General features: G+C 48.3%; 1 protein-coding gene across 1 annotated transcript in view; it reads right to left on the reverse strand.

Moving 5' to 3' along the window:
• AK8 (adenylate kinase 8) overlaps positions 1–14,195 on the reverse strand; it is a 71,803-nt gene that overhangs the window by 41,265 nt on the left and 16,343 nt on the right. The window contains exons 5-6 of the mRNA XM_066610775.1: positions 11,177–11,245; positions 245–326 (exon numbers count right to left, since the gene is read on the reverse strand). Coding sequence (XP_066466872.1) covers positions 245–326; positions 11,177–11,245 — 151 coding nt within the window. The remainder of the gene's footprint in view (positions 1–244; positions 327–11,176; positions 11,246–14,195) is intronic.

Below are 14,195 nucleotides of genomic sequence, written 5' to 3' on the forward strand. Positions count from 1 at the left end.
ACCTGCAAGGCTTCCTGGGAATTGTAGTTAAGAACATAAGAACAGCCCCACTGGATCAGGCCATAGGCCCATCTAGTCCAGCTTCCTGGATCTCACAGCGGCCCACCAAATGCCCCAGGGAGCACACCAGATAACAAGAGACCTGCATCCTGGTGCCCTCCCTTGCATCTGGCATTCTAACATAACCCATTTCTAAAATCAGGAGGTTGCGTATCAAAAGATCAGAAAAGACAAAATTTCTTACCAACGTGCCTAGGGATGACAGCCATTGCCTGTAAGGTACGGGCAAGTTCACGAGTTTGGGGGATCCCTTCCAGAACCCAACCCTGTGGACCAAGACATAGAGCAGTTCAACATTTGCGTGAAGGGCGTATAAAATACATAGAGGACTGTGCAGGGTTTTGAAACAGAACATTTGCGGTTCCTAAGTAGGGCCAGTCTTGAAGGGCACAGAGGGTGCTCTGTTCATATCATGTATATCACTATTTCATGCCTCAGGGACCCCCAGAAACTGGGCACTCTGCACTGGTTGCCAGTGGGCTCTTGCATTCAATTCAAAGTGCTGGGTATCGCCTCTAAAGCCTATACGGCTCTGGACTTTGGTACCTGAAGGTCTGGCTTCTCCAATATGAGCCAGCTTGCACACCGAGTCAATAAGCCCACAGAATCTATTCTGGAATGTTCCAAATATTTAACCTTTCCTGACCTTTCAGGATCACAGGGTAGAGCGTAACGTCGCCAACCCTCTAGAACTGGCTTGGAGTCTCCAGGAATTACCAACAACCTCTAAGGTCAGTGATCTTCAACCTGTGAATCAAGGCCCCATTGGGTCATTGGGGGGGGGGGAGTCACATCAACCTTTCCAAGCTTGTGCAAGAGAGGGCTTGGGTCCAATCCAATAATGGTACTGCCCAATCAAAACTCAGTTCTTGAGATAATCCTGCACAGTCTCTTCTCACTTTCTTGCCCTGCACAGGCTACTACCTCACAGGATTGTTGTGAAGACACAAGAGGTAGGGGGAAAGGGGTGGGTGGGGGCAGGGGGCTGATGGGGCAGAGCAGCGGGTGAATCTATCTATCCATCCATCTATCCGGGTCTTGACGTGAAAAAGTTTGAAGACCACTGCTCCAGGTAATCGCTGAAAGCAATCCTGGAGGTTTCATCAGTGTCCCCAGGAACTTCACCTGCACAGGTCCCAGCGAAATGAACTGTGCGAGAACTCTCAGAGTTCAACTAATCCCTGATTTTTGTGTAATGGGCTGTTCTAGTTTCTTAACAACCAACTGTTTCCAAAGATCTCTTTTCCAGAAAAAAAAAAAAAAAAAGTTTTGCTTGCAAACAGAAACTCAGTGCTTTTTCTCCAGGAAGACGAAAAACAAAGTCTTCCCATTTTAAAATATTCAGGAGGATACCAACCCACGCAAGCAGATGAAAAAGCTAAACAAAGCTAAAGAGCAAAAGAGCAGAGAGGGAGTGGGGGGGGGGGGAAATATGTACGTTTCATTCTTTCCCAAAATTATACAGGAAAATTTGCTATAATGGAATCCTCCCAACACCCAAAGCTAATGAAGCAGCGGAGCTATGCAGAAAGGGCTGTTTGCTCCCTAAAGTCCTTGTTACAGCCAGCCTAAGTGTTGCATTGAACATCTTTTTTTAAATTTTTTTTTATAAATGGAAGAACGACCAAAAAAAACAGCCACAACAAAAAGATGGGGGGAAATGCAAAACACTTAAAGCTCTCTGTAATACCGTACAAGGGAGCCCAAATGGAGCCCAGAGGTTGGTCCCAAAACAAACCACTTCAATTTTTTTCCTTGAATCAGAACCAAACCGGGCCATTCCAGGAGCTCCTGGGAGGATCACACCTGGTTGGTGCACCAGCTGCCATCCCCACTGCTCTCTCCTGTTCCTCACTCTCTGGATTCAAAATGGAAGAGGGGAATGGAGCGGAAGAAGCAGGGAATAGTTGGCTAGAGCACCTCAGACACTCTAGCCACACCACTCACACTTGCTCTTCTGTTCCCCTCTTCCGTCTCAAATTCAGAGAGCAAGAGGAGGAAGAGTGAGCAGCTAGAGGAAGGTGCCCATGCCAACGAAGAAGAAGAGGGGGTGTAGGGGTTACATTGCCCTGGGTACTATGCCTTGAGGGGATGCCTTAGAGGCCTCCAAAAGGAACTTCCAGTTTTTAATGAAAATTGGAAGTGTTTTTTGCAGGCCTCTAAGATGTCATATGGGGGGGTGTTAAAAATTGGGGGGGAGTGTTATAAGGGGCTATGGGGGTGTTAAAAATTTTTCTGACCCCAGATGCCTGGTGCCTTCACTATGCCACTTCAAAGTGGGGGGGGGGGGAACCTCATGCTCTTGTCTCAAAGTAAGTGCTCAGCTAAACACTATTTATGTTGACTCATTACGATAGTTCCAACTCATGGAAATCCACATTTTTGTGGGTGGTTATTTTTGTCTGTGCCCCAGAAGAAGGCATGTGCCCAAAATGCACTGTGCTCACAGAGGCATTTTTAAAAATTTTTATCTTTCTGTACCTTTTTGAAGTTTTCCCCGTCCTTTTTCTGCTGCTGGTTGGAATGCTCTCCCCCTTTTTTTGTGTGTGATATAACAACTCCTAACAGTGACCAGAATTAGAGCACATGAACCAGGACAAACTGGTTCCAAAATTCTGCTGACCTACTTAGTGAACCCTTATCGGGCAGAACCAGGGCAGTTCACAACAGAACTGGAATCAAACCAAACAGCTGAACAATTGGACCCCCTGCTACCACCAGGGTCCAGAAACACAGCCTAGGATACAGTGCTCTATGTGAAACTGGAGTTTAAACCTGTTAAATGCAATCAAAATTCCTCTCTGCGGGAGTTTTACCTGGCTGCATTATTGCCAGCGAGTCTGAGAGGGGAAATTACGTGTGGGTGCAAATGTAACACGCAAAAACATTTTTAATATTGCATTAAGCCATCGATAATTACCGTCTCCGGCATCAACTTGAAGCGCTATCAGTAGGGGATGCAAAAAGCCGTGGAACTATTCCAGGGAAACATCTCCCCATGAGGAGGAAACCAGGACATTCTAATTACACTGGAAAAAATACAACCGTCGGCTTGCAACTCCCTAATTAGCCCAGTTTACTAACGCGCCATGCTACGGAAGGCTTGCAGGAAACCAAAGCAGACTCAAAGGATAGTATTTGCTGCTGGTCACCTGGCATCATATACACAGCCAAGACAGTACCAACATTACAAGAGTTCTGGGTTTAGGAGAGGGTGTTGGAGTGGGCTGTGTCCTACGTGGGTGAAAGGCCCATGGCTATATAGGCAGCTGCCTAATGAATCAGACTGAATCCATGTAAATAGCCACAAAGATCAAGTGGCAAACAGCCATAGCCGTCCCACCCTGAAAAAACAGCCAAGCAAATTTAAACGCCAAAGAGAAAATGAAATCACGGGGTCTTCTGCTGAAGTTGGAATGCTGGCAACACTAGTCTGATCTCCAGTGGCAGGGAGTTTCGCATACTGGGGGCCAGCACAGACATTATTAAGATGTGGTGTATTTACTTCTTTATGCAGGACCTTATAGAATCGGCAACCTCCGGATATGGGGATGGCCCCCTGTTTAAAAAAAGATTTAGGCAAATTCAAGGATGATAAGCAGATCACTGGTTGTTAACCATCATAATAAAATGGAATTCTCCATGTTCAGCGATGCTATACCCCTGAGTATCAGAAACTGGGGGCAAAGGACACCCCCCTTCACCCAAGAAGCTTTCCCCCATCTTCCGTGGGTAGCACTTATGCAAGCCCCATGACTTCCACCAGAGACAGCAGCTGTGCACAAGAGGGGCAGCTAGCCCCCCCCCCATCCCAACCATCTCTACCAGGAGTGTCGTCAAGGGAGAGCGGAGATCTGAGACTCCAACAGCACCAGCGGTGATATCGACAGCGGGGGTGCTCGGGTGCTGTCTTTGAAACCTTTTTCAAAGGGTCTTAGCAGAGAAGAAGCAACAGGCTCAGCAGGAAGCAAACTGAGACATTTGTTTAGGGGCATATGTTAATGTCTGAGCCATTGTCCTTCCCAAGGACTACCTGAGGGATAGTAAGTTGCTCACATCATATTAAGTCTATAGTGACATGCAAATTTATGGGGGAGTAAGCCCTACTTAACAGTGTGCGACTGACTCCTGAGAAAACATGCAGAGGCTAGTACTCAGTATACCTTTTACATTCATCTGGGATATTTTTTAACCCCATTTTTTCAATGGTTATGTGTTGTTTTAAAATGATCGCGACCCACTCCAAGAGTATGGGATGAACTGGAAGAGATGTTTTCAAGCCCTTAGAAGGCCTTCCAAGGGCTGGGTAGGCTTCCGCTGCCCTCAGAATGCTTTCTAAGGGTCAAAAAAGTGACATCCGGTTTCCTCCAAGAAACGGGAAGTGATGTTTTTCAGCCTTCCAAGGCCTTTAAAAGGCCTTCGGAGGGTCGGGAAGGGTGTATGTGGCCTCTCTGGGCCTCCAGAAGGGGGTGGCAGCCTGCTGGGGGGGGTGGCAGCCTGTGGTCATGGTCCTGGGTAGTACCACGGCCAGGATTGCAACCGGTTCCCAGTGCTAAAAAGTTTGGGAAGGTCTGCTCTTGCCTAATGAATATATCTAAAGTTGATTTTGTGTGTGTGCAGCAGTGGGGCCAATTCCATGAGGTTACATAGCACTGGTGTCATCTACCCTGACCTAGATGACCCAGACTGAAGAGATGACTGCAGCTATTGCAGTTGAGGCTTGGAGCTACTAATTCGAGCCCAGCTGAACTGTGCACCCAAAACACACGCCCTCGCGCTATGAGTGGAAACCAGCGGAGCTGGCTCCAAGTTAAGCTGGCTCTTAAAATTGCATGATTTCGCATTGCGCGGTTTGAAGCAAAGAACAGCAAAATAAAAAGGCAGCTCAACAAACAAGTTGCTTGTAATTAAACACATTTCAAGGCGCCAGGCTAATGCATTATAAATAAGCCCTCTCTAAAACAGTTAGATATATGGGTCATTCTCCGCCCCCCCCAAAAGGTCTCCCAATTCCAAGGCCCCAGCCAATCGCTAATTAGAATACATTATCCGGCGGCTTGACACTTCAGTGAAATGTCTGGTCCACCGACGAGATGCCGGCTCTGCTCGGCGCGGGTTTATTGATATTCTGCCGCGTTCCCCTTCGCCGTGCCCCTAGTGGCTCGGTTCTGTTTTATCACACATCAAAAGGGCCGTATGCTCCCACCCCCTCCCTGCGCGTGGCTCTGAGCTGGAGGTCTGGAACAGCTGCAGGTAGGGTGGAATCACAGAAGGGACAAGCTCCAAACAGATGTCAGAGGAAAAAGAAAGAAAGAAAGAAAGATAGAAAGATAGAAAGAGCCTAGCAAGCAGAAACTATGAGAAGAACAGTCATACTTTGTACAAAGGCACATCTCACATGCCCTCCTGACTACCATGACAGTCAAACCGATACCTTTGCCTACTAAGGATTTGTTTCTTTATGAAGCCATAGTGGAGGGTTTCCCCCCTGCAGGCAAATAATCCCGAAGACTTTCTTGGGTGGGTCATCAAATGACAGACAAGCGGAGCTCCTTCTCACTCCTTCCGCATGTCTCTACTCCCCTCCTGCTTGGATCACCTCGAAATGGGACACCTTGCAGCCACACTTACGAGCCAAACAGATTTCGACTGGTGGGGATCCATCCGCAAAACTCCTTCTTGTTAGCCCAGAGCAGGGGTGCCCAAACCCTGGCCCGGGGGCCACTTGCGGCCCTTGAGGACTCACAATCTGGCCCATGGGGAGCCCCCAGTCTCCAATGACCATCTGGCCCTCCAGAGACTTGCTGGAGCCCACGCTGGCCTGACGCAACTGCTCTCAGTGTGAAGATGACTGTTTGACCTCTTGCATGACCTGTGGGACGAGGGCTCCCTCCACTACTTGCTGTTTCATGTCTGTGATGCAGCAGTGGCAGTGAAGGAAAGGCGAACCGTGCTTTGTGCAAGGACTTTTATAGGCCTTGAGCTATTGCAAGACCTTCATTCATTTATACAAGTTCCATCTCTAATATATTCATTTATGTAAAATTATTCAAATTTGAAATGTAAATTAATTCAGACCCCGACACAGTGTCAAAGAGATTATGTGGCCCTCTTGCCAAAAAAATTTGGACACCCCTGGCCCAGAGCAAAGAGTTGGCAGCAGGAGAAGAAAGGCTGGTGGAAGGAAGTCAGCCAAGCCAGTGGCCCAGAGCTAACAAAAAGGCCTACGGGCTATCCCCTGAAGCCCACCCGCCAGTGTCTACAGTGACAGTGGTGCAACTCTTCCAGGTAGGAATTTGCTCCATGGTACATGTGCTTGCAACTTGTTACTTGGTAGCAAAGGTACCTCAAAATACTACAGGCTGTTCCAGCTGCCCAGGTAAGATACTAAGCGGCAAACTGGACATAGCTGGCAGGGAGACTGAAGAGGCAGGTGCGCTGGAGGGAACCAGGCAGAGCAGGGAACCAGGATGGCGTAATAGTTCAGGAGTTGGACTTAGATCTGGAAGATCCAGGTTCAATTCCTTGCTCAACTACGAAGCTTCCCGGGTGACCTTGGGCCAGTCACCAGCCTAACCTACCTCACAGGGTTGTGGTGAGGACAAAAGGAGGGAAGGATCTTGGTGGAAGGGCAGGGTAAAAATATGAATAAATAATGAAATAATATACAACAAACAATATTTCATTTCAACGGTCGACAAACAAGCCCCCAAACAGACTGCAATGGTTTAGCCACGTCTGCGGAACACACACACAGTCGGCTGCCCCATGAGCTCCTCTGGCGAGAGCGAACTCCGTACTGGAGGGTTCAACAGCCAGCACCAAAGAAAATATGGTTCAAACGTGCTGTGGAAGAGCTAAGGAACCAGCGACTGACCATCGAGGCCAAGAATGACACACTGATCCCAGAAGCAGGGTGTTGGTTGAGAGGATGACCTGCTCCCCAAGCACCAGTTAAGGGCTAAAGAAGAAGAAAATGATCCAACACGACACTCTTGCCCTCCACTCCTCTGCCCCCCCTTTCAATCGCAGTTCCTTGTGCCCCAGAGTCATCCGAGGTCCCGACCACCCATTCAACTGCAGTTCATTTTGCCAAGGAGTTGTCCAAGGTCCTGACCAGCTAGAGAGGCTGCAGCTCTGGTTCAGCCTCTGCCTCAGAGAGATCGCTCACCAAGCCTACCACCACACCTGGAACAAGATAGGCTCTTGCCATACTTGCCAGGTAAGGGGGCTGCATTTGGCGCACTGCCTCCGGTGCTGGGAAGTCTTGGGCTGGTTCCATGTATGTGGTCTTACAAGAGCCTAAGTCTATCTGGCTTATTTTTTTCCTCTCCTGGCACCCAGTTTGGACAATCACTACCTCAGCCACACCAGCTCATCTGTGCAAAGGTCATCTGTGCCATCTCTCCCTTGGGCTTCTTCGTGTCCCATAAATTCACTCTGCAGTCTCTGCTCATCCAGTGCACCATGGATTCAGGCAGTAACCCGTGGGGCCGCCAAGACCTTTGGCGAACCCCATCAGGCACAAAGCTTCCAAAAGCAGTTCCCACAAGACCCCAGCTCTGGAGTACACTAAGCCCACCATACATCTTCTCGGTGCACCGCAAGACCCTCCTGACTGATTCCTCGCTATCCTAACCGCATTTGTATTAGGAGAACAGGCAATACAAGGTCCCAGCAGAGCTGTTGATCAATAAAACCATACTCCTTAGAGGATGCCAGTGACATTGAAAAACCCGAGAGTGTCAAAACAATGGAAGGAAAAAGCCGGCGTGCCTATTGTCGGCCGGGTGAAAGCTGGGCAATTAATGCCAACCGAATGACACCACCAGGAGAAATAAAACCAACAGCTGGTGGTACGGTGGTCTGGCAGGCTGCTTCTTGCAATCTATTAACATTTTTCCAGTATAAAATACTGGCTCGTCTCACAAGCCACAGAGCATAAATCTGACTCAAGAAGCACAGCTCCGGCCTCTGCCTTCATTTTTAAGGCTGTTTCTTCCCCTCTAAAGGGGTGGCTCAAGATGGCTCACTCTTTTAGATGGGAATTTTAAACACGCACAGCAAAAAGGGCCGCCTTGCCCCTCATTGCTCCTACACACCAAACCAGTTATTGCATCATGTTTTGAAGCTATAATTTTGCAGAAAGTGGAGTCAGAAGTAAAGTGCAAGATCATGCCAGAAAAACTAATCCGTATAAAAACTGCCCCCCTCAAAGGACAGTATTGCACCTCTCTGAGGTCTGCACCCTAGGCAGCTGCCTAGATGGCCTGATAATAGCACTGGCCATGCATGGGAACCACTGCTGGAAACTGTAAGGGACTCTGGGACTTCAACCAAGGCTGGACTGAGATGTCCACTCCACCCACTATCCCCCAAGCCACAAAGACAGCTTGGGTCAGACTAAGAGAGCTCCCAGGACAGCTGCTGACCAACCTGCCAGCGCACACTCCGATTTCATTGATCAGTGCTGCTAAGACTTTTGGCTCAGCGGTGAAGCATCTGCCCTGCAAGGACGGCCCCAGGTTCAAGCCCCTCTGTACCTCCCATGCTGCATTGCCACTCTGTCTCAAACCATGGTTTGTGAAGCCAAACTCTGCCCCCCAAACCACAGCCAAGCTTCCTTAACAGTGGTTTGGGGCCATGTTGGAATGGATCTTTAGAGGTCTCTGTTCCTGCATGCATTTATACACATTTATGCAAATACAAGAAAACAGCGCCAGATATTTGGCCCAGGGGGACAAATATCTATCAGTGGAGGGGGGGGAAGATAGATAAATAACCGCAGCCGCTCCGCTTTACAGAGCTCTAAGAGAAAACCAGGCAGACCCAAATAATTCAAGCACGAGTGATTTGCAATGCAAAAGTTTAATTCTACTTTGCAAATTCAAAATGAGTGGATAAATTATGGATTAAGGCACACGGTATTTTGTACAGGCAAACTGACAACCACTTTCCAGTCATTAAGATTTGCCTTCAAATCTCTCACCTCCCTTTCCCTCCAACAATTCGACAGGATTGTCGCAATTTTCCTGCGGTTGTGGGAAGGGGGAGGAGGAGGAGGGCCACACAGAGAAAGAGAGAGGGAGAGAACACAGGTAGACCCCCCCCCCCCCAAAAAAAAACAAAAACACACAGATTGGCCATTTAAAACAGGAAAAGGGGAGACCGGAAAGAGGGATGTTTAATAATTAATGGACTAAAAAAATAATTTGACAGGTTTGTTTTTTTCCTCCCCCAGATCTTTTGATATATAGACTATCTTGAAATGGGAGTTGGTGAAGAAATTAATTACAGGGGAAGAAGTAGGCTGGGGATCTCCCCGACCCCATGATCCAGACCTCATGCAGTGCTCTTCATGCTTGCTCAAGGCCGTCAACAAGGACGTTAGATACAGGGAGCAGCCTACCAGGGAACACTCTGAGGCCTGGGTAGCTGATAAAGCGGCATTTTTATTTATTTAAAAACATTTAGTCCTTATTTTTCACATTTCTATACTGCCCTTCCTCCAAGGAGCTCAGGTATACGTGGCTCCTTCCCTCTTGTTGTCCTTCCAACAAACTTAGGAGGTAGGTGACGCTAAGAGATAATGGCTGGCTCAAGGCCACCAAGGACGCTCCATGGCTAAGGGTGGGGAAAATAGAAGAGTGGGAGATTCAGGGTGGGAAAACAGAAGAGTGGCGGGATAGAGTGTCTCCAGTCTCAGGTACTGGGAGATCTTTAGCTAGATCTGCCTTCACATCCCACTTGACGACAACCAACTTGAGAACTTTCCTTGGGTTGAGAAGCGGCATATAAATATTCAGCAATAATAACAGTACGACTCCTTGTTTTGAAAAGCGACTTCCTTTTGTGGAGAATTCATTTTGTAACGATGATTGCTTTAAAAACCAGTCCTCGCAAGAGTCATGTACCCTTTGATTAGGGCTTTACAAATTTTTTATTCAGTTTATTTTATTTTCCTGGCACCAATTCCGCCTCCTTGATTAACATACCTTTAATTAAATATGCATTAAGGTATTTTTAAACTCCTTTATTAATTCATACCCTGTTACATAAATATTCCTTCAAAAACAGTGGTGTTGATTTAAATAGGACTCCTTGAGGAATGAGTGGAGGCAGCCGCCTTCTGGGAAGTGAAAGGAGGTGCCCCAGCCCTGGTGGTGGATGTGGGACAGCTTTATGGGGGAAGAATCAGAGGAAAACCTCATTTGACCAGTGAGCAGAATCTTCCAGGCAGTTCTCCTGCACACGCAGGGCTGGCACAAGACCTGCAGTACCTGAGCCAGTCTGCCAAGGCCATTTCTCCCTTTTAACCACCAGCCACTGTTCACTCCTCTTTCCCCCATCCACGTTTAATCCACATGGTAGACATTCACAAATCCACTTGCCGGCCCAGCAGGAAATTTTTTTTTAACCCCAGTGTGAAATTAGTCTGTGGAACTCCCTGCCACAGGATGTGGTGATGGCATCTGGACCAGATATTATTATTAACGGTATTGATATATCACTTTTCAACAAAAAAAGTTCACACAGCAGGCTGGCAGAGGACCCGTCACCAATCCCACCTTTCTTTCCTGGAACTTCTTTCCAGCCCTTTCTGGCACAGGCTTGGAAAGGTTGCTGCAATTCCACCCCAACCCCGCCCCAACAGAGGCTTTGTGACTCCATTGGGGTCACACCCCATAGGTTGAAGAACACTGGTCTACATGAAGGCTTTTAATGTGATTTAAAATGCAGTTGTTTTGGCTAAGGAGAGGTAAATTACAGCTAACTGTAAGTGATATCAAGGACTTCTGTTCGTTCAATAGCCATTAACAAGGGATCCTGCATTGATTTCATGTGTGTTGATGTTGCCTGTTTATCGCCCACTCGGAACTCTGCCAGTTTGCCCCAGGCAAGACAACATGGCATCTCCTCTTTAACTGCTCAGTGCCATCAGATTAGCATATGCAAACCCTCATCCCCCCTTGTCTTCTGTTAATGACACTTCCAACTCCCCACACTGATGTTCAAGGAGGCAGTCCCATCCCCACCCAAGCCCTCCTGCCCCCACACCGGCTCCCAATGTTTTCCTTAGTCTCTGGAAGCCAACCACCACAGCTCTCCCCTTTACCTGCTTGACACAGTCCTCAAACTGCAGGCGTTCATAGATCAATTCTGCCCACGCCTCATCAGGAATGTCCTTTAAATAAAAAGATATTGGATTTGGTTCATTTGTTTCAAAACAGAGCAAAACGGGGCAAGTTCAATAATCACAACTGCAGCTCAAAAAAATTTTTTGTATGATTATTATTCTTGCAAATTATTGCTGTTGTGCCATTAATGTATATGGTACTTTCTATAGAGTAGAAACATAGGTCCATATCCCAAGGGGCTTACAATCTAGATACTGGCACAGGGGAGACAGCAGAGGGAGGGAAGGGGAGCAGAGATGGAGGTAGACTGGGGAAGCATATGCAATTGTTCCAGCTGCATGGTACTTCATGGGCAGGTGTTTACGCATGGTGCTTTCTGGGCAGGGGTAAGCAAGGACTTAGCCAACCACAGGGCCCTAGCTCCTGTTTACCAGGCCTACCTATAGAACCACCCCTGAGCAGAATGGACTGACAGAGCAGGAGGTCAGATGTTGGCTCTTCAGGAGCCTGGACATGTCCCAGAGAGCAGACGCTTTGTTCCGACAAAGGCCTGGTGGCAAGCAATACTTCCTGGGCCTGAATATCCCCCCAGGCCCCTGCAAAGACAACCACGCAGGTAAGAAAGCGAAGAAGGGAAAGAAACAGTTCTGTTTCCTGAAAGTTTGTGGTCCCGCAGGGCGGCGCATCAATGCCTCCTGCAGCCTCTCGCGGCTGGAGTCTGGATCCGTGGCTTTGAGGTTGTCATTTTACAAAGAAGTCTCATGCTGCTATCAGAAACAGCCAGTCTCCTGCTTCCCTCTTTGATGTGTCATTTCAAGAGAGGCTAGCGGCTGCTAGGGGGTCCGCCCGGCTAAGGCTTGCCAATCCAATTTAAAAAACAGAGTCCTCCCTAACTTCTTTTGCAGAGCGACTGCAAGCTCCCATACTCCCTTTTGACCAGAGTTTGCTGACGGAATAAATAGTCGGAGGGGGCGTTGAGAGGCGGCTACACTGGACTGTCAGCCGCAGCCATTCTTCCCAAAACCGAAAGCCCAGTTTGGGAACAAGTCTTCCAACCACCAATGTTCTCAGACACATTTGGCCTCCCAGGAGGTTTTGACATGAGGACGGGAGGGGTAGCAGGTGGAGGTTAATGCCATAGGCTGGCACTCAGCTCTGATCAAAGCAGCGTCAGCCAAAGACATCTTGACACCCAACATGTCGCACTGAACACGGTGGGTCTCAGCTTTTGAGAAAATCAAGACTTCTGTGCAAACACACAACAGTCTTAGACAAGATGGCATGACGCTAGACAAAAAGGACCCTGGGTCTCCAGAACATAAGAAGAGCCCTGCTGGATCAGGCCAAAGGCCCATCTAGTCCAACTTCCTATATCTCAGTGACCCACCATATGCCTCTAGGAGCAGTCAAGGCAACAAGAGACCTGCATCCTGCCTGCTTCAGTCAACCACAAGGATGGGCTGGCTCTATATGCACCCCGATGCGATGGGCCAAAAAGGGTGCTGCACATTTCTAGCTCAGCAGCTACCAGGTGACCAATCCTATCCAACTTTCCAGCACTGATACAACCACAATGAAGCCCCAAAGTAAGGGAACAAATGTCCCCTTACCTTGAGGAGGCATCCATGACTTCCCACTCACTGCAGGATGCGGCACACACCCCGTTGGCATGGCTGCATCAGCACTGGAAAGCTGAAGCGGACTGGGCCCCAAGTGGCCAACTGGGTCCCGGCTGGCTCTGCATCGCCGCATCCATCATTCAGAGCCACATCTTTTGAGCCGAGGCCAAGCTTTGCTCCGAGTGGGCCCGTCCACCATCTGCCAAGCCATCTCCTTGCTTGGCTTTCTATGCTGCTAAGTCCCGACACACAAACACAGCCTCCTGTATACCTCTTGGCTCAATGAAAAACACAAATGGCAGAGTTAGGCAGGGGCTGGGGTCTCTGTAGCAGCTGCTTCCTGGTTTTTTGGGGGAGGCCAGCCTCACATCTCAAAAACCAGAAGAACATTTTTCCTTTTAACCAAAATGCCTCTTGCCTGTACAAAAACTCCCAAGTCAGGAGGGGCACAGAGTGTGGCATCCATTTCATCCTCTCACATCCCACTTTGCAGCCAGATTATAACCACATTGCTTTGACTTTCATGTCCCACCCCATCATCATCAGGGAAACCCTACAGGGCACTCTTGAAAGTGCTGCTGATTAGCCTGAAATATGCTAATAATGAGAGTAATTAAACCAAAGGGGATTTTTTTTTTTTTTTTTTTAGTCGCTTTAAATTCTTCTCCCCTCCAAATTAATTGTAGTTTTGGCCATGCAATTAATTTTTTAAAATTCTATATTATTCTCAACAAGAGCAGCACAGTGTAGGAACCTTCCTTGTAAAAGCAAAAGAAGGGACGAGAAAATCTTCCACTTATTGCTGCTCTGGGTGTCTCATTTTTCAACCTGGTAACCTGGGATTTCTAATAAACCTGGATGAAATGTATCAAAGCCAGAGCAAGCACAATGCAGGAATTGGTGGCTCTCGTGCTGGATCTGGTCTTCTCAACAATTTTTTCCCTGGTTGCCCTTTGGAGGTTGACAAAGCTGAACTGTACAGAACTGTAGCCAGAGTGTACAATAGCCTTGAGGTCAGATCTTTGCTTGCATCCAGTCCCCTGTGGAACTCCTTGCCACAGGATGTGGTGACGGCGTCTGGCCTGGACGCCTTTAAAAGGGGATTGGACAAGTTTCCGGAGGAAAAATCCATTACGGGTTACAAGCCATGATGTGCCTGTGCAACCTCCTGGTTTTAGAAATGGGCTATGTCAGAATGCCAGATGCAAGGGAGGGCACCAGGATGCAGGTCTCTTGTTATCTGGTGTGCTCCCTGGGGCGTTTGGTGGGCCGCTGTGAGATACAGGAAGCTGGGCCAGATGGGCCTATGGCCTGATCCAGTGGGGCTGCTCTTATGTTCTTATGCTCCCTGGGGCGTTTGGCGGGCTGCTGTGAGATA

This window comes from Tiliqua scincoides, chromosome 16 (genome assembly GCF_035046505.1).
Source record: "Tiliqua scincoides isolate rTilSci1 chromosome 16, rTilSci1.hap2, whole genome shotgun sequence".
NCBI classification, from domain to species: domain Eukaryota; kingdom Metazoa; phylum Chordata; class Lepidosauria; order Squamata; family Scincidae; genus Tiliqua; species Tiliqua scincoides.